Here is a 24,847-nt window from a genome sequence, read left to right as displayed (position 1 = left end):
TTTTTCTTTACTTTTTCTTTAATGTTAATTATATACCTATTTATATTTAATTTATTTTTTAATTATAATTTTTAAATCTATGAATATGTGAAAGTTGTTTATTTTTTAATAAATTCTCTTACGGTTATTCCATCACTCACAAACTTCATAAACATTTATCACGCATTCATTCTAACACACCGGATCGAAATAACTTCACTTTTTCCACATAATATCCTTAGACATTCACTCCGTCAAATCCTCAAACATCATATCTCTCAATCCAAACATACTCTAAAGCTAATTGGAATACACAAAATCATACTATATTTTGTAACTATTTTTTCATATAATTTTTTTCTCTTTTAAATTCAATTAACTTCCTAAATAAAAAAATTACCAAATATAAAATTATAAAAATCAATAAAAATAATGGATTTTATAAATTTGATGGAAACTTTTTAAATAGGACCTGGTCGTTGGGTGGCGCTATTTTGCAGTTCATTACTGTTGGATATCCATTTTACAGTTACGAGTTGTTCTTGCTACCATTCTAGCCTTTTCTGAACCCGATCAAGGTCTGCATCCTCTTCTCCATTCGGTATTCTAAACTCCAAAGGTAAGGATGAAATCGTAGGTGGAACCGTGTCCATGGAGTGGACAACATTGCAGCATCTTGATCTGCGCCATGTTGGGCTTGGCGTGAGACCTCTGCAGCCACATGCTGCTACCTTCCATCCTCATCAGGCACTCGTCGCCGTCGCCATCGGAACCTTCATAGTTGGTGAGTACCTTACTGTATTGTCACTCTCTCTTGGGATATTATTAGATTTGGGAAACGAATACACGATGCGTCTGTATCATTACTTATAACATGTGAGAAGCAATGCAACAAGGCAAAGTATGAACCATTATTTTGATGGAAGAATTGGTTAGCTCATTCATAACTAAACTTAAAACAATGATACATTTAAAGTCTTTGTTCACTAATAATAAGTAAAAAGCCCGTCTAAAATAAGAAAATCCTAACTAAATAATTCTGTAAACCACCATAGCGTAATGCCTGCTAAACATTGCTTAACTTATCTTGAAGCTTTCATTTCCAAAGGAATGTACTGATAAAAGCAGTCCTCATTGTTGATCCATTATATCCGAGTTTTCATGCACCTAGCCTTAGGAGCTCTCTTGGGGGTGGTATCCAAACAAATGTTGGAGCTTATGTGTTTTGTTTAGTTTTGGTTTGGATTTTCTACTAATTTTTGGTAAAATGAGGAATTGGGTACTGGAAAACTTATGAAGGGTATTTGCTTCATGTTTTTACGTTTTTAAGTATTCACATGTTTGTTCTCTTGTTTTTGTTGGTTTGTTGTCTTGTTCCAACTTGTTAATCTTTACATTTTGTATATGGATTGTGTCATCTCAAATGCTCTCTTTTATTTAACTGATAAAAAAATTTAACTTGATGCACTTGGGAATCAACCGTTTGGGTAGATCTGCCAATTTTTTTTGCTGCATTATTTTCTTTTTGACATATTTTTGGCAAATGTGTTCCTACTTAGTCTGTTTCCATGTATGCAGAATTTGATGCATTAACAGGAAGCAAGATTTCTACTCTTAACATTGGTGCTCCAGTTGTCCGAATGTTATACAATCCAACAAGAGGGCATACTGTGATTGCAGTTCTCCAGGTTGGACCTACCGGACTTCCATTATGTGCAATTTTCTTTTGTAGTTTAAGGTAATACCTTCTTTAGTATTCAAAATGCAAGTATTTGAGGAGATATTGATTGGAAACTGGATGAAGAAATGATGTTAGGAAATCGGTGAAAGTGGTTTGACATAAGAAGAGTACTGGAAGTACTAGTGAGGAGAGTAAATTGCATGGATTTTAGTTTTACGAAAAAGGGAAGTGGGAGACCAAAGTAAGGCAATGAAGGAAATTGTTCAGAGGGATCTCATGATGAACACATCTATGAGGATTTGGTCTTACTTGAGCTCAATGACATTGTGTGATCAAATGTCTCCAATTTATGACACTGTGGTAACATTTGTTTTTCTAATGCTTCAGTTCCCAGAACTTGTGAAACTTCTTCTCCCATTAAGTATGGACTGTGGAAGGGAAAAATATTACAAATATTATACTTATGGTTAATATGTTATAGCCTATCGAGTTCTTCTCCTAACAGTTGATAAATTTTCAGAAATGTGTTTTTGTATTTTGGCTATATATGAAAAATAAATGCAAAACAGGTCCTCGTTGGTATATTTAAGATAAGGGGATGATACTTTAACACCCATCAAATTAAAAACACTAAACATCCCTAAATAATATTATTTGTTTTATTTTTTAATTTAAAATTCTAACATATATTACTAAAGTGGATTGTGAAGTGAATGTAATTTTTCGAGAGTGTCAAAGAAACATTTTCCTTAGAATAATGAGGAGAAGATTCTAGGATGTAGCTGCATTTACATGGTTAAGATCAGTTCAGAAAAAAAAACAATTTTAGGAAAAATACTGGAAATTATATACGTGTGGAATATTTAGCAATAAAATGGACATAAAGGATTTATGACATAAGATTTGGACTGCAATTTGGTTGAATTTCCTCCTTTTATCCTTCAAAATAAGAAAAAATTGTGCTTGTTAAGAAAGTCTTGCTGTAGTAAATATTTCTTCTGATTTTAGGGTAACTGAGATAGGCATGTTGAGAGGTTTCACGTACTCGAATTGTTTGGGAAGATAATTTACTAATTCATTTTTCTATTTATACCTTGATATTTGGTTAGGGTGTCATTCTCCCTTTTTTGAGTCTCTTTTATGCAAAGGTATTTCTTATGAGCTTGGTGTATTATTTATCTAATAATTTTATTTTGATGTTACCATTAGTTAATGGGGAGAGATCATATTATACCGATGTAACTTATTTCAACCACTACACCATCAATAACTTTAGATAAAAATTGATTTTTGTCTGTTCATTAAATTATAATTTTATATCATCTTGATTGTTTATGTCAAATTTTTTCAATATTGAACAAGAAGAAAAAAGTAACTATATAATTCATATTTTAGTATATTTTTAAAGACCAAATAATCTTTGATCTTTTATACTTATGTAAAATTTGATCTACATGAATAAAGGATCAAATAATTTTGGATTAAAATAAAATTTTGTATACATGATCTTCGTGAAAGGAACTTTAAATCCAAAGGTTTTTTGTGAATGTAATGTTCCTAAGTCCTGTTTTTATTGGTTTATGTTTTGAGTTGTGACAGCAAAGATCTTCTATACTGAATACAACTGTTGCTTTTCCATCCGCAGGATTGTACAATACGATCTTGTGATTTTGACTTAGAGCAAACATGTGTATTGCATTCAGCAGAGAAGAAGAGTGAGCAAATTTCTTCTGAGGCAGAAGTTCATCTGGCATTGACCTCACGCCTACCTATTGTGTTTTTTGGATTCCATAGACGGATGAGTGTGACAGGTTGGATGTCTGGTTTTTCACATGTGAAGTTAGATGTGTTATTGTCTCCAATTTGACTACTAATATTAATATTTTTGGTCTATATTTGTTTTTGTATGAATGAAGTTGTTGGAACTGTTGAAGGCGGAAGAGCACCCACAAAAATCAAGACAGACTTGAAGAAGCCTATTGTGAATCTTGCTTGTCATCCTCGCCTTCCCGTTCTGGTATTTATTTAATATATTTGTTTGTAATCACTTTTAGCAGGTTCCTGCTATGCATATTTGTGTTGCAATAAAGACTTAGTTTCAGGTCTCTCCTCTAATGATACTTCAGCTCTGTCCTTTTGACTCCGTTGCTTTTCTGTCCTAGTACGTAGCTTATGCAGAAGGTTTGATTCGAGCATATAACATTCACACCTATGCTGTTCATTACACACTTCAAAGTGAGATGACTCCCGACACATTCTATTCTTGATGAGATGGTTTATATTTTCTTGTGAGTCATATCCTTATACTGTTATTTATATTTTGTTTCCTATTCAGTTGACAATACTATAAAGCTTAATGGTGCCGGTGCTTTTGCATTTCACCCAACTCTAGAATGGATATTTATTGGTGATCGACGTGGTACTCTATTGGCATGGGATGTATCAACTGAGAGACCTAGTATGATTGGATTGTGAGTAACTGTGGCTATGGTTGAGATTTCCCTTTTCTCTAACTTAGAGACCTTGTATCGTGGTTATATATGTATTTTGAATTTGTTGTTTTCTTGCAGTCAATTGTTGGAATACTCATGTTGAGGCTTGTTTGTGTTGGGTTCTGATGGTTATATTATTTCATTTTCAGAACTCAAGTTGGATCACAACCAATAACATCAGTTGCTTGGCTAACTACTTTGAACTTACTTGTAACCCTATCAAGGGATGGACTGCAAGTTTGGAAAACACGGGTTATAGTTAATCTTAACACACCTCCTACGCCAGCAAGTTTTTTTGAGCCTGCTGGTTAGCTAACTTTGACTCTACTCTAAATTTTCTGTTGGTTTTTGACAGTTTGTTTCTCTTGTATAGAATGCTTTAGAATATAGAAAGATAGAGAGAAGGATAATTCCAGCAATCATCTTGCTTCACTCTTTTATTCATTTCACTAAACATTGTTGGCTAATACTTTTGACATTCGATACAGCAATTGAAGCACTTGATATCCCTCGCATCCTTTCTCAAAAGGGTGGAGAAGCTGTGTATCCCTTACCACGAATTAAAGCTTTAGAATTTCATCCAAAATCTAATTTAGCAGCACTCGTATTTGCAGTTACGTGAAACCTTCCATTATTTATACCTTTGCCTGTGAATATTGGATTTATGAATTTGTTGTTTATTTTAATAGAATGTAACAAGTGGAGAAACTTCGAGAAATAAGACCACATACAATAGAGAAAGGAGAAAGAAACTTTATTCAGTTTTGCAAAGTGCACGGGGATCATCAGGTGATTGATTTTTATTTAGCTAGAATCTAAAGATCCTTTAGTATGTAAGATATTTTCTATTTCAATTAACATCTGCCAATTTGTGCTTCTATTTTCCATCATTCCATCGATATCAGTCTCGGATAGCGATGTGTAGTGAGTGATCAACCTGAAAGAAAACTATATTAAGATCGTTCACAGTGTCATGGTCTCTATTCTAAAATCTTAAGAGTGTAAATGCAATAGACAAGCTAAAACACAAAATGCTTGTACTTCTATAACCTAAAAAGGTACATTTACTGTATTGACAAAATTGTCATTATCACGATGCTTGTGTGTGAGTTTTTGTTTTTTGACATCAATGAACAACAAAAGAAATGTCTTCTCACTTTGAAGAAACTAATGGCTAAAATACTGAACGAAATCGAGATGGAAGGAGAAAACTTGAAGTATCCAATTAGAAATTAGGAGATTAAAATCTTAAAATCACAATAGTCTAGAAATTAAAAACATTTTCTGTTCTCTAAGGCAATTCATGTAAGGAGTAAACACACCACATCCTCTTTGGTTTCCACGACCTCCCCTTCTATAAGTAGATATCATTGTCGAAGATTCAACAGACTCAGGAGTACCTCCCCTTTTTTTCAGAGAAGGGTTATGAAGAAGCCTTGCTGTTAAAACTTTTCATTGAAGGAATCTCTTCACTAGTAAGAATCTGGCCACGAACGTGATCAAAGTCTTGATTCAAACAACGAAGAACCAGTATCATGTATAATTTGCTAAGTTTCTTCTTCACCTTTTCTAATGAGTTAGCCTCTACGAACATTTAAGTTCTAATACAACTGATTGGGGTTGAGCAATGTATGATATGATATCATGATCAATTTGTTTAAGAGAGACAAACTTTTTTTGTAGAGTCATACTATGAATTTTTTTTTTATCAGCCATACTATCGTTGAATGTTATTAGCAAAAACACTTTGAACCCTCCTCTAAAATGAGCAACATGTCTTGAAGGTTTTGAGAGTCTCCAATATATTTGGTTCCATTGACTGCCACATGCACACAATTGGAAGTCAAGTTTCTTTCATTATTCCTCAATAGACACTTAATTTAAATTCTATTTCAAGATTATCATGGTATCTTTGACTTAGGAGACACAACTCTACAGAGGCAGCCTGTGACAAATAATTCTTACCGTTTATTTCCGAAAATTGAAAAAATTGGGTCTGCAGATGTCATTTGCAGAAACAAGAGGATAGTTTTCAACAAGACAACTCTTGGACCTTGTGAGTGTGAGACTTGAGAAGGTAAATCAAATTTGAGGTTTTCTGAAAATTCACTGAAAAGTGGTGGTTGGAGGTGGAAAGTGGTAGTAGGTGGTGCTTGTTGACAACAATTGGCAAGCAACTGAGAATAGTATTAGTTAGCAACAATGGAAATGAGATCAGAGTGATTGAACCTGCTCTGAAATCAACTTAAATATTTGATTAGAGGAAGAATGCTTGAGTGAGTATTTAACTTAGCAACAATAGTATATGTATAGATTGCATAAAAGAGTACAAGAGAAGATTGACATGATAGGTTTAGACTAGGAGAACCTACTCCCACACAGGCTTTTTAGAATGCGTAAAATAGCAGATTTTACATGACTTTTTGTTAGGAGAAAAAATAGGATAGGACTTGGAAGGTATATTATAGGAAAAATGTAAGGAATAAATGGAAAGGTAGCGGTTAATGATTTATAAAGTAGCGGTTAGTGGTTTGTAAGATAGCGGTTAGTGGCGGTTAGTGCCCTTAGCCTCTCTTGAAAGATGTACCTTTCATGAAAAAGACCGTCATATGTAGATGAGAAGAAGGTAAAACAAGAATCAAAGAGAAGAAGAGGAGGCTAACTCGTGCAAAAATGCAACATAGGTGGGAAAAGAGAAGAGAGAATTGGGCCCTAGGATTTGTACCAGCTGTAGATACCTTGAAAGAATTTAGAAAACCTTGCAATTGAATTCTCTAAGAATAAGAAGCTGAAATTTGTTGAAGTAAAAATTTAGGTTTTCCGTGCAGATATACAGTGACTAACTAAAAGTATTGGTCCTAACAAGTAAAGGCTCAAATAACTCATTGAGTTGAGAAAGAAAAGCAATACAACAATTAGCCCACGAAAAATTCTTTTAAGTTTATGTACTCTGAGAGTCTTTAATTGGAGTTTTGGACAAGATTGTTATTTTGATCTATCTTTTTATTTTCTTAACATACTCTTTATTTTGTGCGTATTTTGATACTTATTACTGCGTAATGTTGAGTCTTTTCACTTCATTGCCTATATTAGTGTCATTCATGTCATATTTGCATGATAATTGTTGTTTTAATGATGAAGATCTTTATAATGAGATCTATGCTAAAGATAAAGATGCTATGCAGCATCTATTATAAAAGAAAAATTATCAACCTTGGGTTCATCTGGAGTGTTAGCAGACCATCAACTACAAGCTCAATTACAAGAACATCATTTGAAAGGGTGAGTTCAAATCTACAACTGAGTAGAGGAAAATTTAACTAGTATTTTATGGAAAACTGGTGGTTAGAAACCGTTGTATTATTATGCTGTTGTAATTCAAAATCTCTCTATTATTTGTGCTGAGTTTTTAGTCTTGAATCTTGACTAGGTACTACTATATTATATTTTGAATTATGAAATTACACTCAATATGTATACTTGCATATTAAGTAGCAGAGAGAAAATGAGAAGAATAATCTTAGTATTTTAAAAAATTGAATTAATTGATTACAACAGGTAAGAGATCAATTATATGTAGATGTACAACACCAAGAGACTAGCTGACTAATATATTGTAACCAAGAGTTAGTTATAGAGTACATTTGTCACAAATAGAATAACAATAGTCATACAAAAATCTGTTTACAAAGTAAATTTTGCTCTTATATTAATACCCTCCACAAGCTCATGAATAGAATAAGCTAGAGACTCAACTACTCCAATGTTGGTCTTTAAGAGCAACAAACCAAGTTGGAGTTAGATCATTGATCAAATATCGGGAAATTAATAAGAACGAAGGATATGCACAACTTGCAGTTGTTGTTAATTACTCTTTTGCAGAAAAAAAAAAGGAGATCCAATTGCATGTGCTTGGTGTGGCCATGAAGAATAAGATTGTAAGCAAGAGAGACACATTGCTCATAGCGTCATAGACTCATTGATCCTTTTGTGATCAATTTACCCTCATAAGACACATTTATATGTTTTCGGTGCAAATTTGACAAGGCCTAAGGTAAGGTAAGGTTATGAAGAAAGTAGGTGGAACTAAAGACACAAGGAGGAAACATAAAGATGTGAATGGGGAAAAGGACAGAATATTCCTGAGGCAATCCATCATAGAAAGCCAAAGTCATGAAAAAAGTACTTTGATTCTCCAATTCCTTCCTCACCTCGGTGGGGATAAAAGTAGCTGGTGGCAGGAGATCATTGAATTCATGGAGAGCTGCATGAACTCGCCCAATATAAGCAACCACAGGGCCATGAAGGCATTGTGGGGCTAAAAGAGTCATTAGATCTTTATATATGCATATAGTTGTGACACACTCCAAACTAATTTACAAATTTCATATGAAAGAAAAACAGGGTATTATATACCAAGTTACATGAGATAAAATAGAGGCGCATTGAGCGTAAAACTATGTGTTAGAATACACCACAGAAGCATGATTATATGGGCTTATTGCATTCATTAGACATGATTAGAGGATATTTTATTTCCCTTGAATGAGATATTCATATCAAAATATTGTAATTTGATTCTCAACCGGTGTCTTTATCCAGAAACACTCACAGCCAATGGTAGAGTGATTTGACCAAGTACTGTTACTAAGTACAACATATGTTAAGCTTTAGCAGCTTTTAGCCAAGTAGGATGCATGACCTGTTTGATAGGTTTAGGTTCCATGAGTGAGTAGTAAAAGGAGATGGAGACAGGGTTTTACTATACCGTGTTTATCTTAAATTTGTCATAATTCACTTGTAGGAGGAGAAGGACTGGAATGAGAAAGGGAGGGAGACAAATGTGGAATAAGGTGAGAACATGGTGAAGAACAAGACATAAAAACAGTTATAGAGGTAGTAGACAATGAGGTTGGGGATGAAGTGACCTGAGGGACCTAAAGGGCGAAATGTTGAATTATAAAATGTATAGAAAGAGAGCAAATTGAGGAGAGGAGGGAGATTGGTTGGGAAAGAGATTTGAATACCGAAATCAAAGCTTTTCAAAGATGACATCATTAGATATATAAACTATACTGTCTAAGTATATAGATATTGAAAATGCTTTTATACTATTGTTATTATGAGATGGAGATGATGTTGTGCAGTCGATTTTTTCCTGCTACAATTCTAATGGTCATAGATAATCTACTGCATGATAATAAACTTATTTTGAGAAAACATTTTCTGAGATTAATCTTAAATTAAGCAATTTGAAGCTTGTAATGTTCAAATATCTTTGGTACTCATTACTTTTGACTATTTTATCCTGCAGTTTGTTATCCAGTACGTGTAATTATTTCCACTTCATAATTATCCTATTCCCTTGTTAATTGTCTACTCTCTTCCTTGCAGCCACAATCATCTTACAATACTAGACATTGCAAGGAAGGCTTTTCTTTACAGTGTATATTTCTTTCTTGTATTTTCTTTTACCTAAAAGGATGAATGATGCAATGGCTTAGATGTGACTCTAATGCTTGACCACCAATTTGGATGGATCAAATTTCCTTATAGCCCTAAGTTTAATCTCCTTAGAATATTTTATAATCTTCTCACTCTTGACCCATATTCTGTACTTCTACATTTTTCTTATAGCATTTTATGGAAGGCAATACAAAAGTTGCTCCAATATCTCGCTTGCCTCTCATCACTGTTCTAGATACCAAGCATCACTTGAAGGACATTCCAGTTATACAGGCAAGATTCCTTTAACATTTGAGTTTGAGATTGGTTTGTTTTCCTAGTACATTTTTATTCAATCATCTGATACCTTTTATGCATTACCAGCCATTTCATTTGGAGCTAAATTTCTTCAATAAAGAGAATCGAGTTCTTCACTATCCTGTCAGGGCTTTTTATGTGGATGGACCTAATCTTATGGCATATAATATATTATCTGGATCTGAGGGTATCTACAAGAAGCTTTATAATTCGGTAATGTAGAGACTATAAAGAGTAGTAAGTTAAACAAATATAATATTGTCTTTTTTCTATAGAATTTATCATTTGCTTAATATTGACGAAATTTCAAGAGAAAGAAAATGATATTTCTTATTATTGATTGACCACAATTGCATTAGAGAGTTGTATTGGTAGAGTTTTCTAGGAGAGATCCTAATCACCTTGAGTATAAAATAAATATAAGGATAAGATAGGTCGTAAATTAAGGGATCATTAGAGATTATGTTCAAAACTTGATCCAAGCAATCATAAGATAAGGTGTGCCACTTGCTGTGAAGTAGACAGAAATGGCTTACAAATTTGGTTGTCCAGCAAATTCTTCCTCTAGAATATTGTTTTATGTTGTATGATTTCTTTCAAAATGAACATACACTAGCCTATTAACAAATTAGGCAAACCTCATACCAAGCTCTAGATAATTGTTTCATTGCTAAAGACTGCATACTTTTTTTATTAAGACGAGTGTTAGGAATACACTCTTTAAAACACTCTTATTGGTTAAAATTTACTGAAAGCTACCACATCATGGGAGGTGTTCATTAAATAATGTGATTCAAAACCTGGAGATGCATTCATGTTGTAATGATCAATCTAAATTGGTAACTAATGACAAAAGAACTCTAACACTAAGTCAGCTTTTCCAAGTTTGCTTCTCTACTGCTATCATCTTTTCCAAGACATATTCATTCCATTCAAGAACTCTGAAACTTGTATACCTTTTAGAATTTATGTTTTTTGTGAATTTTTTATTTACAAGCCTTAAAGGAAGGGGATAAGTTTTCAAGTGACAAAATTTGAAATAGGATGTTTTGTACATATGATTTTATGCCCTTTCTATTGGCAATATGTTAGAGACTCCGTATTAACTAATGACAAGCCCAAAGTAACGTATATAATTGGAGAAATCCTCATTTTACTAGCTGATTTTGAGGGATTGATTAGGCTTAAACTAAATTATAAAATCATATAGAGTCAATCAATTGTTTTTGGACCAATTGGGTCATTTGCAATTCATCATTGGATCATCCGGAGAGGATGAGTTAGAAATTCCACATCAATGAGTGATATGATCAGAGTACTCTATACAAGTGAAATGCTATCCTATTATGATTTGCACAAGGACAATATGTGGATAATTAGCTAAGAACAATTTGTCATGTGGTCAGTAACTCCAACATCTAAGGGTTTTAGAATTTTGTGTTGTACTAAAAAACAGTAGAAAACGAAATCCCATTTTGGCACTAACAGACATTTGAGTTGAAAAGAACTTCTACAAGTGTTCTAATTGTTCCTTAATGAAAGTAAGAGACTTTCCCTTCTACTCCATATTTTCTCCATTTGAGGCTTCAAATCACCCTTCTCCATTCAGAAGTTGGATTATAATCTGTTAAATAAAACTGAAGAAAAGAGCATTGGCCACTAATGATGGTGCAACTTTGTTGCTGACAGAATTCATGGAAGACATTATGGGAGAACATAGGAACGGAACGGAAGCTTTGATGCCATTTAACTTTAGAAGAAAATGACATTTGTATTACTGATTGATCAGAATTACATGAGTTATTGAGGAAACTGGCTTTGGGAGATCTTAACCACTCTCATCAGAAAATAAATATAAGGATCATAAGGAGAAAAATAAGGAAGAATAAGAAGAGATCAGATTTGAATAATCCAATCTTGATTGTAACTATCTAAATATTCTAAAACTCTTATTCGAAATTTTGAAATAAAAGCACATGCAGCTGTCGACAATTGACAAGTTATAACTATTTTTATTTTACAAGAGAAAACAATATTCAACCTTCTAATGTCAGCAACTTTGTATAGATTCCTCGGAGTGTGGAGTATCAAGCAAAATATTTGATTTACAGTATAAAACAACACCTATTTCTTGCGGTTTATGAATTTAGTGGTACTACAAATGAAGTCGTACTTTACCGGGAAAATACTGATGCAATGACATCAAGTAGTAAAAGCAGCACAGTGAAAGGTATTCTTTATATGCAATCCTTCTTCCCGAGTTTGGCCATGCATTGTTGCTATAAATAATTCTAGTAATTGTCTACAGGTCGTGATGCAGCATTTATTGGTCCGAATGAAAATCAGTTTGCTATTCTTGATGATGACAAGACAGGGCTGGCAGTATATACACTACCAGGAGGAGCCTCACAAGAAACAAAGGACAATGATAAACTTTTTGAAGAAAATCAACCTACAGAAACTGAAGATGGTTCAATTCGTGGCCCAACGCCATTTATGTTTGAAACTGAAGTTGATCGTATCTATTCAACTCCTTTAGGTGCTTCAATACATACATATTTACTTGGTCACTGTTTGTTTTTGCTTACATTTGTAGTGATGGGGCTCATTGATACTGGAGTAAATAAAATCAATCTTCCTCAAAATAAATTACTTCCTACAGAGTGTAATTCTCATAAAAACATTACAGACCTTTTGCACTCCATGAGTTTTCAAACAAATGGAAACATCTACCGTTCTCTGTAACTTTTTCTAATTGAACTTCTCTGATATTTACATTGTAAGTTTTAGATAATATCTACTATATTCAAAGGTTGGATTGGTCAATATAATTTTGTAGAAAAAATAACCAAGTTTAATGAGATAAAGTTCTAATTAAACTGGCAACCTTTGATCCTTTCCCTTACACCCCAACACATCTTTTTGCACCTGGCCATTATTTTACTAGCAGTACAAGTATTGATTTATTGTTTTGGTCGCAGATTCAACTTTGATGTTTGCTTCTCATGGGAGCCAAATTGGACTAGTAAAGCTCATACAAGGGTATCGCCTTACCACTTCATCTTCCAATGGGCATTATATATCAACCAAGGGCGAGGGCAAAAAGTCAATCAAGTTGAAGAGAAATGAGATTGTACTTCAGGTATCATTCAATCGTGTGCTTATTTAATTATGACTAGAGTAGTGGTGCACACCTTCTCCCTGTAATTAAGTAGGTAAAAAAAAACAGGGATGAGTGAGTAAAAAAAAGGTGGAGACTCAAATGGAAGTGTGGTTATTTAATTCCTTCTTTTTTTGGAGAAAAAAATATCAACCATAAATTTTAAAGAATAATTATTTGATATAAAGAGAGAAGACAAAATTGGAAAAGAAAATAATAAACTGAAAATAAGTTGTGTATTGATACAATTGAAGATTATCTTAGAAAGTGAACTTTAAACCGCATACCTCATCATGGAATTGGACATCTTGAACGTAAGACTGTGTATTTGTGGATAGATCATGACAGCAGTTAGATAGAAGATGATAAGATAGATCTAACAAATCTTGTTAGCACATGCTCTAATACTACTTTTAACTTAACGTCTTGAAACTAGCTTGTAAGGTTATAATTTGATTATATCTTTAGTTCATGTAAAATCTCCAACTGATAACTTGTAATTGTGTGTTATACACACACTGTTCACATTTTTTATTGTGTTAAGTCACTTGCATGTAAGTTTATTTAGCCAATTGTTCCCTTGTAATATGGGTATAACCGAAGGCCTTTCTTAGCATCCACAAAGAAAAACTAAGGCTTATAGACATGCCTCTCCTTTGGTAAAAGTCATTATTACTCATTAGTTTAGGTTCCTTGTTTGTAGAAATAATATTGAATGACTTTATATGGTTCTTCTTGGTAACAAATACATGTTTTTTTTTTCTCAAAATGGGCAGGTTTACTGGCAAGAGACTCTCAGGGGACACGTTGCAGGAATTTTAACAACACATCGAGTACTTATTGTTTCAGCAGCACTTGACATACTTGCAGGCACTTCGACAAATTTTGACAATGGGCTTCCTTCAATATCCTTAGATTATTATTTTTCTATTAATATCAAGGAACCATTTATTCCTATTAATCATACACTTGATTGATCAGGTAGCAAATATGGGAGATGAGGAGGTGAACATAAATTCTACACTCACTTTTACTCAAAGCTGTAACTTCGGTTGAAAACCATTCTCACTCAATTCTCTATAACCACCTTCCCATTTTCCACACCTCCTTAGCCAAAACGGCCATTAATTTCATATTTTAGTTGGATATATTTTTCATTTTAAGGCCTTAACTGATGTCTACTTTAGATCAATCTTATGGATAGGACCTGCCTTTCTTTTTTCTACTGCCACTGCCATTAGTATACTCGGCTGGGATGGAAAAGTAAGGACTATCTTGTCAGTCAGTGTGCCTAATGCAGGTAAATTATCTAACTGCATGTTGGATATCACAATATCTTAGCCATCTGTGTTAAGGGTTCTATTTTCGAAACAATTTTTTTACTTGAGATACGAGGAAAAGATGAATATTTTTCCCCCACTATTGTGTACAAAGCTGAATACAGATATGTACTAAGTGAGTCTTAGTTCTAACCTAGTATTTACATGAATGGAGAATCTTGATATCATAGTTTCAGGATATAAAATGGAAACTAATTACAGAGAAACAAATTTGTACAAATAAAAACAGAAACGGGAAAAGCTTAAGGATTAATCAATACGTGCTTTTACTTCTTGTACAACAATGATATTGCAGCTCTTTACTTTCGACAGCTGTAGACTCGAACTAACTGTCGGTTATTTGGAGTGCAGTATATAGTATATAAACACCTCTTGTATAATTGTTTCAGTTGGGTTGAATGATATTTTCGGAGTAGAAATTTTCTCTCAACTATTCTCTAAATCTAACAAATGCTAATGGCATATTTGTTGTCACAGAAAAGTGCCACAGGGACCTCATACTTTAAGATCAAGAATGGTTTCCATCCACAATAACTCATAAACCCCTTAGGATATGGCCCGAGATTCTTCCTTGAACACTTGATCTTTTTACTACATTTTACTTCTAGCACTTTCAAGAACATATATATCCTGAAGTGGGTCTTTTTTCTGGAGTCATAGTCTGCATCTCAAGACAAAAATATATATTGACTAATTACTTCTGACTTTGTATTTACATAAGAAAATTTGTCTATCACAATTAAAGGGAAACTCACTACAGGGAAACAAATCTGTACAAGTAAAAACAGAAAAGGGGAAATTAAAAACTAATTAACTTGTGCTCTTAAGATTTTTTTTTCTGTGTATTGTCCTACTAATATGTTTTTATAAATTCCTTATGCAGTCTTGATTGGTGCTCTGAATGATCGATTATTGCTTGCTAGCCCTACAGAAATAAATCCCAAACAGAGGAGGGGGTTTCAGGTCAAAAGTTGTCTTGTTGGTCTTCTTGAGCCTCTTCTTATTGGATTTGCCACAATGCAACAAAGTTTTGAGCAGAAGCTTGACCTATCAGAAATACTCTACCAAATAACATCAAGGTGTCTTTTGCTATCAGAAAAATCTCACATTTCTTTATTTATGTTAAAGCTTTGTAACAGCTGACACGGTGTCTTTGTAAATTCTTATTTGAATGAAGGTTTGACAGCTTGCGCATAACACCTAGGTCTCTGGACATCCTTGCTAGAGGTTCTCCAGTTTGTGGAGACTTAGCTGTGTCATTATCTCAATCAGGTCCACATTTCACCCAAGTAAGTGCTAAAATTCTCCGTCTCAGCATTTAGTTTTGATCAATTTGATCTTCTAAGGATGTTTAGTTTTAACATCAGGTGATGCGGGGTGTCTATGCTGTGAAAGCTCTTCGTTTTTCCACTGCTTTGTCTGTTCTAAAAGACGAATTTCTGCGCTCAAGAGATTATCCACAATGTCCTCCTACATCTCATTTATTTCAAAGGTTTAGACAGTTGGGTTATTCCTGTATCAGGTTGGTAACAGTTACTATGAAACTTCATTGAACTTATGATGTTGCCATTGTGTCTAATGGAACTGTTGAAATATGATGATTGCGTGTTCCCTCATTATTGATTTTCGTTAATGTACTTGTTATATTGATAATGTTTTACTCTCTTATCCCAGCCAATGGCTAAGTTATTATGTATCTAAAATTCTATATTATATATGAAAACTGTAGATTTTTTTATTAACCTTTTTAGTGGATGTTTCAATTGATTGACTATACTCATTTGTATCTGGTGATGTTGACTATACCCAAAGAAAGCATTAGTGTTATTTAAAAGTTTGTTTACTTCTGTAATTTAATATCACTTGCAGGTTCGGTCAGTTTGATAGTGCAAAAGAAACCTTTGAAGTTACTGCAGATTACGAAAGCTTGCTTGATCTATTTATATGCCACCTTAATCCTAGTGCCATGAGGCGTCTTGCTCAGAAATTAGAAGAAGAAGCTCTTGACTCAGAATTGAGGCGATATAGTGAAAGGATTTTACGGATTCGATCTAGTGGATGGACTCAAGGAATATTTGCCAACTTCGCTGCAGAAAGTATGGTTCCTAAAGGACCTGAATGGGGTGGTGGAAACTGGGAAATCAAAACCCCTACTAATGCAAAGGATATACCTCACTGGGAGCTTGCTGCAGAGGTAACGCCATATATGAAGACTGATGATGGTGCAATTCCATCCATTATTATAGATCATATAGGTGTCTATTTAGGCTTAATTAAAGGAAGAGGCAATGTTGTTGAGGTCATGGAAGATAGCTTGGTTAAATCCTTCATCCCTGCATCTAACGATTTTAAAGCAACTGGTCTTGAAGTATCTTCACTTAAACCCATATCTAATGCAGGGGTTGGTAATTCGCAAGGTGTTCCATTAATGGGTCTGGCAAGTCTTAACAAAAAGCCTGCGAGTTCCTCAAGTGATGAACAGGCTAAAGCAGAAGAAGAATTTAAGAAATCCATGTATGGAGCTGCTGCTTCTGATAGCAGCAGTGATGAGGAAGGAGTATCAAAAACCAAAAAAATACGTGTTAGAATACGAGAGAAGCCAGTTACCTCTTCTATTGTGGATGTTAATAAGATTAAAGAAGCCACTAGTAAATTTAAACTAAGTGAAGGGTTAACTCCGACAAGGAGCATGTCATTTACTAGTGGATCCCAAGATCTTGGCCTATCTCAGCCACCTGCAGCTACTGGAGTGGCTGCTCATACTGTTTCAAGTCCAGGTGACCTGTTTGGTACAAGTGCCTTGACTCAACCAAAATCAATTTCACAGCCAACTACTGGGGTTACAAATTCGGGAACTAAAGTAGGACCTATTCCAGAGGACTTCTTTCAGAATACAATTCCATCTCTTCAGGTTGCTGCTTCACTGGCTCCTGCTGGGAGTTATCTCTCTAGATTTACTGCAGGAGCTGAAAGTGGCAAAGCAACTCAAAACCAGGTTAGTGCTTCCGAATCTGATGTTAGTCTTCAAGGTGATGTTTCTCCTCAAGCTGTTCAACAACCTGTGTCTCCTATCGAGTCTGTAGGACTTCCTGACGGCGGTATCCCACCACAATCCTCAGATCAGGCTGCAGTCATGTCCCCATCACAGCTTCAGGCACCAATTTCTAGCCAACCTCTTGATCTTAGTATATTTGGAGTACCAAATACTTCTGATTCTGGAAAGCCTCCACAAGCTGTTTCTCCATCATCCTCTGTACGACCGGGACAGGTATAAATACATATGTGCATGCCAATTCATTTACACGTGGATAAGTAATGCTTTCTAAACATAGTATTAAAGATATGGGAATACAGAAACATAAATGCTCATTTTATGGTTTTTCCTTTAATCATTTTGTATATTAAATAGGCTTGTCAGGAAAAAAAAGTCTGATTGAACTGGTGTGCTTATAAACAGTGATTACTTCTAATAATGTCGCAGCCAAACAGTCAACTTTACTGAACCTAGTGAGTCACATATAACTATGGTGTATTTTAGGAAGAAAGGCAAGGACAGCAGGGAATTAGAAGGATGTTGGGATAATGGATGACATAAGAGGGGATAAATTTGGAAGAGTGTATTGTAACAATTGCACAGATTGCAGGTGGGAAAGTGACCTGATTCTGTTAGCCCTTGAAAAGTCTAAGAACCTCTGTCATTTTTCTTATGTTTGAGTCTTTATCTTTGATATTTAATTTTATACAAATCCTAATATGACACTAATACCAGAAGCTGAAGGACCTTGTGGAAATTCCTTCAATAAAAACTGTGTTCTAGCTCCTGTTTCCTATTTCATAGTTTGTATTATTTTTCGGTTCCCAGTCTTATGGCTCCTATGACAGGTTCCCCGAGAAGCTGCTGCTGCTGTATGTTTCAAGACTGGACTTGCTCACCTTGAGCTAAATCATCTTTCAGATGCTTTGTCTTGCTTTGATGAAGCTTTTCTTGCATTAGCTAAAGAACAATCTCGTGGAAGTGATATAAAATCTCAAGCAACAATCTGTGCTCAATACAAGATAACAGTCACTCTGCTTCAGGTACTACTACTATGCTTCAATTGCTAATGGCATGGATAGAATGGACTCTGACCAACAAGTAAATTAGGTAGTTGAACTTCTGTTTCTCTTGGTCATAATGCAGCGTTGTCGTAAATCTGTAGTTACAGATTTTCCATACTCTGAATATTTGTTGCGTAGCTAAATAACCAGTGGCAGCTCTCTTGAAACTGTATTTATTGTTGCATTGAAATTCTTTATTTCTTTATTACTTTAAATTTGTCTTCTTGACTGCAGGAAATTGTACGTTTGCAAAGAGTTCATGGTCCAAGTGCAATTAGCGCAAAAGATGAGATGGCTAGACTTTCACGCCATCTAGGCTCATTGCCTCTGCTCGCAAAGCACAGAATAAATTGCATTCGAACTGCCATAAAACGAAATATAGAGGTGCAAAATTATGCATATTCGAAGCAAATGTTAGAACTACTATTTTCTAAAGCACCTCCAAGCAAGCAGGAGGAATTTAGGAGCCTTATTGACTTGTGTGTTCAGAGGGGTTTGACTAACAAGTCCATTAATCCGTTGGAAGATCCATCACAATTTTGTGCTGCCACATTAAGCAGGCTGTCGACCATTGGATACGATGTCTGTGATCTCTGTGGATCTAAATTTTCAGCTGTCACAGCACCTGGATGCATCATCTGTGGAATGGGCATCATCAAGAGATCAGATGCAGTCGCAGGACCAGTTCCTTCTCCTTTTGGTTGAGTCGCTAAGATTTATTTGCTTGTACCATGTGTTTCCTTGCGATGATGTTGTATAGAGAGAAGCAACTCCATTGTATGGATCTAGGAAAACTATAATTTCTACATTTTTGGCACACGGCTTTTCAGTTTTCCCTTTGTTTTTTCAATTTCCCTCAAGGGGACGCTTTCTGTGTAATTACATAATGTTGTTTTCCAATAATTTTGTTACATATATTGACCATTTATGAAGATAGAAACACAATTCATTTGCACCAGCTGTGCAAAGGGCTGTCTTCCTCTTCCTTCAAGCCATTCAACTGCTTCATTTCTCAGTTAAATGGGTAGTTGGAGGCCTACCCAATACAACAAAGACTCCAAGTCCTTTACAAAGTCAAATAAATACCAGTAGTGATTTTGGGATTATCAACTTGTTTGTCTTTGTATTGCCAACTGCTGCCTGTAAGTAATCCTTCTTTGATGCTTCTAACTCATTGTCAACTTGCAAAGCTGTATATAACCATCATATAATAAAAAACATATGCGTTCCATCAATTCAACAAATCAGGCAGATACATAAAAAAGATTTTATCCACGTCAAGAAAGAAATTTAGCATGTAACGTTTAAGGGATTAGGGTTTAGAGTCTAGTGTCAAGCTTTTAATTTTGCATTATAAAATGATCTCGTTAATCTCCTAGCTTATCCATGCATGTTTGTTCAGTTCCTATCCCAGATATGAGATTTTTTCTGAAAAAATAAATCCAATTTTGATTCAAGTAAAATTGTTTTCAAATTGCATGACAGCTTTGGTTTGGTCATAAATTGTCAGACAAATAATTGATCACAAACCAAGTTACAGTTAAGGAAAGCATAAGTCATTGTCCACGTAACAACAGTATTGTCTAATTTGAGAAACAGATACCGCAGGTGAAGACCAGCTTCCACAGGAAAGTGCAAATGTAACCAAAAGCTCTGACCATTCCAAGCCAAACATGCTTCGCACTTTCATGTCATCATTTTTCGCAGCTTTTGAGCAAGTCGGTCGCAGGAAGGCAAAGAAGAAAATCGATGGAAGAATTGTAATCTACTAAGATTTTTTTTTTATCAGCAAATAATGAAATTAAATTGAGATACAAAAGGATATCCCAACCCTTTTACATAAACCAAACCACATTAAGAATCTCCAAGAATAAAGAGATGAACAAACACTACTCCAGAAGCAATAGGTAGATAATGTTTGCTGCATAAGCTAGACATCATATTCTAACTAGCACCGTTCTCGTATTGGAATGCTATAAGCATTGTAATCTACTAAGCATGATAAAGAGAGTAGACCATGTACTTACAAACATCAGGTGATAAGGAAGTCTCAAGATGAAGTGCTCTATTGTGATTACATTTAGCAGCTGCCCCCACTTTTATTGTTGCCTTGCCTGACACAGCACAAGAATTGCCAAGTTTTAGCCATATCAGTCTTTATTTAGAGTTTCATTTTGACAGGATACTAAATGCTTAATATTGTTGTGGTGTGTGTATGTGGGCGATCGTGTACACGTTAGCTCAATCTGCCATAAAATACCTAGAATAGTGATTTGATGTTTTTATTTCATTTTCCTTTCTCATTAGTATTTTCTTAAATTCTAGCAGCACAAACAAGTCATTAGAAGTTCAGATAAAAAAGTGTACAGAGAAAATCACTCATTTCAGCATGGGATGGCAGCACGGATTGATTGAGAAGGACCAAGCAACGAGCAATGTTTTTGGTTCTTTGAATACTTGTTCTTAAAAGATAGATATAGAGAATATTGTACCTTCTGCATTAGCGCCACAATCATTTAAGGATTCTCAATGCCTAAAATATACACCCAAATAATTGTGTTGTGGCTACCCTCAACATGTTAGGCAAACTAAGATGATATCAAATTCAAATCAAATCCTCAAACAAAGGCCCAACTCTTCGGTCTTAAGTTGTAGTGATAAGTAGAAAATCAGTGATAGAAAGGTATCTTACCTTGCAAATATGTGGTTAGATAGACACCCATAGTATCAACCATCGGCTTAATTACCGGTAAAAACTTACTTTAATCTATGGATCTGAAACACTACACTTCCTCTTCGATTGAGAATTGGAAGCTTTAATCTCACACAAACTATTGTATCTACCAATATCCCTCACTTTGGATTCTGAACAGATACCGTAGGGATCACACGACTGGTCCTTTTCCTTTCTGCAAGCAGATGTAGAACTGGAAGTTATTTTTTATTCCCCTAATTTGTCATTGAATGTGCCTATTATCATAAATATTCTACAGAAGCACTTGACAATATCCTCTGACTCCTTAACATCTAATGAACTTGAGGAACTCAGAGCTCTTTCTTGATCTACAAATATCCTCTCCATCTGAACAAGCAAAACAGACGAACAGCAATAATTGGACACCGTTGCATGCTTGTAACTTCAAGTGATCTACACACATATCAGCTAATTCTTGTTCGATCAGAGACTTCTTCGGTGTGGTAATGAATTTGGCCATTTTCTTTTCCAGTGATTGCTTATCCTTCAGAGAGCTATAAAACAGTGGTTTCTCTTTCGCCATCCCTCTTCTGGGATTGATGATAGCGACTCTTGTTTTATGAGCAATTGCTGTTCACTAGCTTGCCAGAGTAATCAGTGACAATGTCAGATAACAATTTTCTACTGTAATCACTTTTAGCAAGAGAAAGCTGAGGCTTGGCCTAGGTAGTTGAATTAAGCTCACTTTGGGAAAAAGATTTTGATGTTTGATATTTGGAGGTTTTGATGGAGTTCTGGTCCATTGAGTCCCTCAAATTCTCTGCATTCCAGTTAGAGGAAATGTAGACAGCTTCCTGATATAGAGCTAACCTGAAATTCACAGCCCGTTCTTCTAGTCTAACCACCTCCTCCTCCAATACTGCTACCTCAGCCACAAGCTCTAGTATCTAAAATTCCATGTATAAAAGTTTATTACAATTGAAATACAATCGATAGATGACTTCATCTGAGGTTTTCCTAAATTAATCGCTTGAAACACTTCAATCTGTGAAAAAGAAAAACATGTTCATTCGTTGCCCACTTCTGGGTTCCACCTATGCACACAAGGAAAAGGTGAGGACAGGTACTAACATGTGGGGGGAGATAAGGAGGAAGGCGAGGAAGGGATCCCAGAGGTCTTGTAAACGCTCTTTCTAACGCTCTGTGAACATTCTCTTCGTGTCTAAGCTTTCTCTTCAACTCGTCAACCTGCATAGTTTTAACACATAACCACACCATCAAAGGGGTTGTAGAAAAAACAATTGGGGAATTAAAGCATAAAAGGATTATGAATATCATTCACATACATCTTGTATCAAACCCATTTTCCTTTCTCTATTGGACCTACGCCCATTTTTTATGGTTGTCTCCATTGCCACCATTTTCTTACTCCCTCGAGTTTCCATCTTATCCTGCCTTCCACATTCAGTGATACACCAAATCTGTTATGCAAACTGTATGCAGGAAAAAAGAAAAGGAAGAAAAGGACGAGGCTTTAAGCTCGTTGCCTCATCCACGGACCAATGTAAATGTTCCAGTTGTTCCAAATACCAACTTCATATGAAAACCAAATCTGATCTGATTTGGTTAATGATATTTTTTTCTACCATTCAACATTCATATTGCAGACAAATAAACGTTGTTGACAGACATGGAAGAGAGAGAGAATCTTTGTGGACTGTGTTACATGTCACAGACTGTGACATGTAACTAAATACATTTATGTTGGAATTTAGATATGAGCTTCATGCGAAATTGGAAATTTATGTTTTATATGTAGTAGTATTTATTAGATTCTGTCCAATTAAAGATGCTTCTAGAGAATAAAAAGTGGAGTCACTGTTGCTATCTGAGCTTCATCTTCAATGTATCTGGGTTTTTCAGATGTTTTGTTACTAAATAGGAAATTTTAATTTGCTCCTTTGAAGTGGTCATGGACATTTTTATGCATTCCTAAACATACCCAATGGATGTGATTGTTGTCTGCAAATCCTTCGTTCTCTTATTCCTAATCTGATATGTGAAAATGAAATTTGCCACCCCACATCATAACACTAAAGCACTAAGTAAGTGTTTAAAAATGCCTCTCATTATATTTGGAGTTTTCCACAAAACTTTTTTTCCATGGAAGCTAAACTAAGTTATTATCATCTCTGTACCTTACCATTTTGTCCGACAGTTCGCATTTTAATTCCTCTCCGTTCTTTTTTGCAGAAATCTGGAAGCATTTTTTGAAAGCTCACCAGTTATGATCAGAATGCACAGGAAATGTGAAGATTTGAGGGAAGAAAAGCAAAAAATATTCAACGACTTGTATATCTGTGCTAACCAATTTGATGCAGCATAAATGTGGTTGAAGTTTTAATTTGCTATGTTTAATACAAGAGCAAGGTGAAATGTTAAAATTATACTGTACCAGACATATAAGGATCAAACTCAAGCATTTTAAAACATTAATCACAAGTTCTGTAAACAAGACAAAATCAAACAATGGAACTTTTACTTTTTGAAATAGCTCAAATATGCATACATTTTACTTTTTAAACTACTTAATTCAAACTTTAAAAAGAAATACAATTAACGAGATTTTACATTCCGAAAGGGTGCATGAAGAAATAGGCTTCATATAATTGTCGATATTGTTGGTTTTTTTGTGTGTCTTTCTGCCTTTGATTTATAAATGGAACTTGCCTTGCTCTATATCTTCATCAACCAAAACCTACGAGGTTATGTACCCTGATATCAGTGCTGTGCTCAACCATTGGAACACAATAATGAACCTCAAAGCCTACGCACTCACCATACTTGCTGTCATCCCAAGAAACCATTTTTGGTGGGACATTGCCACCGCCCAATAACTTCTTTTCCAAATCTACGTTTTCACTTTTATGGATACTTAACTCTAGTCCAAACTCAAACCTCCATCAAGTTTGAGTTAAGTCATTAAGTTGTATATAAATTAAATAATGTAATATTATGTATTTAGTAAATTTTTCCTCCACCTTCATACTTATACTTTCACTTTCACCTCACATTCATATCAATTGTTAGAAGTGAGTTTTAACCTTTGTAAAAAATTTAAATAATCCTAAATGAAACATAATTTCATTTTTTTAAATAATTTCATTGCACCTCGTACCCTCATACCTCCTTTCCATCTGCAATACTTACATTATTTTTCAGTCATGTTTGACATAACAGTTCCATAATTTGATTGTATGTGAAAGAGTTGACAAGAAAATTCATTATATTTTATGTTTCTCAATGTGAAGATAATTTTTTTTGTAGTTCTATACTTTACTTTTACACCTCGTTGATTTTTTTGTGTGCTTTGTGACTTTTAAAATAATGAAAAAGTATAGGCAAACAAAAACAATCACCACTAGTAAAAATATCATAAAACTTACCTTAACCACAAATTTTCACCATACTTGGAAGATTATTGTTAGAATTTTAAAAAAAAATAAGGGGTTCCAAAGAAAATTTGCCAAAATAAATGTCTCTATATATTGTTTATATAATATTAGATCTTTTGGATGCTTCTATATCTTTTGGATCTTTTGGATGCTTCTAAAGGGATAAAAGAAAGAAAGCCCATAT

The 24,847-nt window shown here is 34.6% G+C and overlaps 1 protein-coding gene, 1 long non-coding RNA gene and 1 other non-coding gene across 5 annotated transcripts; 1 reads left to right on the top strand and 2 right to left on the bottom strand.

Annotated features, from left to right (window-relative positions):
* Window positions 1-453: 453 nt before the first annotated feature.
* Window positions 454-19,619, top strand: LOC137810128 (uncharacterized). 2 transcript variants are annotated; one of them, XR_011080837.2, is made up of 25 exons: window positions 454-763; window positions 1,558-1,667; window positions 3,306-3,471; window positions 3,577-3,677; window positions 3,823-3,895; window positions 3,996-4,131; window positions 4,302-4,459; window positions 4,641-4,765; window positions 4,842-4,941; window positions 7,338-7,434; window positions 9,547-9,598; window positions 9,790-9,891; window positions 9,982-10,128; window positions 11,983-12,145; window positions 12,224-12,454; window positions 12,897-13,057; window positions 13,852-13,980; window positions 14,258-14,375; window positions 15,299-15,494; window positions 15,593-15,704; window positions 15,783-15,937; window positions 16,285-17,410; window positions 17,499-17,683; window positions 18,298-18,492; window positions 18,748-19,468. XR_011080837.2 is itself a non-coding variant. In XM_068611264.2 (24 exons), the coding sequence occupies exons 1-24, from the start codon at window positions 631-633 to the stop codon at window positions 19,216-19,218; spliced, it is 4,830 nt and encodes a 1,609-aa protein (XP_068467365.2). In that variant the 5' UTR covers window positions 454-630; the 3' UTR covers window positions 19,219-19,619. The 2 variants fall into 2 exon arrangements, 1 of the variants encoding a protein (XP_068467365.2); XM_068611264.2 differs by having other exon boundaries at window positions 16,285-17,683; window positions 18,748-19,619.
* On the bottom strand, window positions 19,297-21,390 carry LOC150028932 (uncharacterized). Of its 2 annotated transcripts, XR_016518337.1 has the most exons (3): window positions 21,206-21,390; window positions 20,541-20,627; window positions 19,351-19,703 (listed from the first exon to the last, which is right to left on the bottom strand). It is a non-coding gene; the product is annotated as an uncharacterized LOC150028932 (long non-coding RNA). The 2 variants fall into 2 exon arrangements; XR_016518338.1 differs by lacking the exon at window positions 21,206-21,390 and having other exon boundaries at window positions 19,297-19,703; window positions 20,117-20,578.
* On the bottom strand, window positions 21,390-23,166 carry LOC137810130 (uncharacterized). The gene is made up of 3 exons (XR_016518336.1): window positions 22,555-23,166; window positions 22,340-22,456; window positions 21,390-22,155 (listed from the first exon to the last, which is right to left on the bottom strand). It is a non-coding gene; the product is annotated as an uncharacterized LOC137810130 (transcript).
* Between the last annotated feature and the right edge of the window lie 1,681 nt (window positions 23,167-24,847).

Source organism: Phaseolus vulgaris, chromosome 2 (genome assembly GCF_051622355.1).
Source record: "Phaseolus vulgaris cultivar YP4 chromosome 2, ASM5162235v1, whole genome shotgun sequence".
Taxonomy (NCBI): Eukaryota; Viridiplantae; Streptophyta; class Magnoliopsida; order Fabales; family Fabaceae; genus Phaseolus; species Phaseolus vulgaris.
This window is presented reverse-complemented; position numbering and strand designations above follow the sequence as displayed.

Bases quoted from the DNA above. Each gene is read 5' to 3' on its own strand.
- LOC137810128 (XM_068611264.2), top strand. From the start codon at position 631: ATGGAGTGGACAACATTGCAGCATCTTGATCTGCGCCATGTTGGGCTT. The intron at 1,668-3,305 runs GTTGGACCTACC...TTCCATCCGCAG, and splicing joins CTGTGATTGCAGTTCTCCAG to GATTGTACAATACGATCTTG. The intron at 13,058-13,851 runs GTATCATTCAAT...CAAAATGGGCAG, and splicing joins GAAATGAGATTGTACTTCAG to GTTTACTGGCAAGAGACTCT.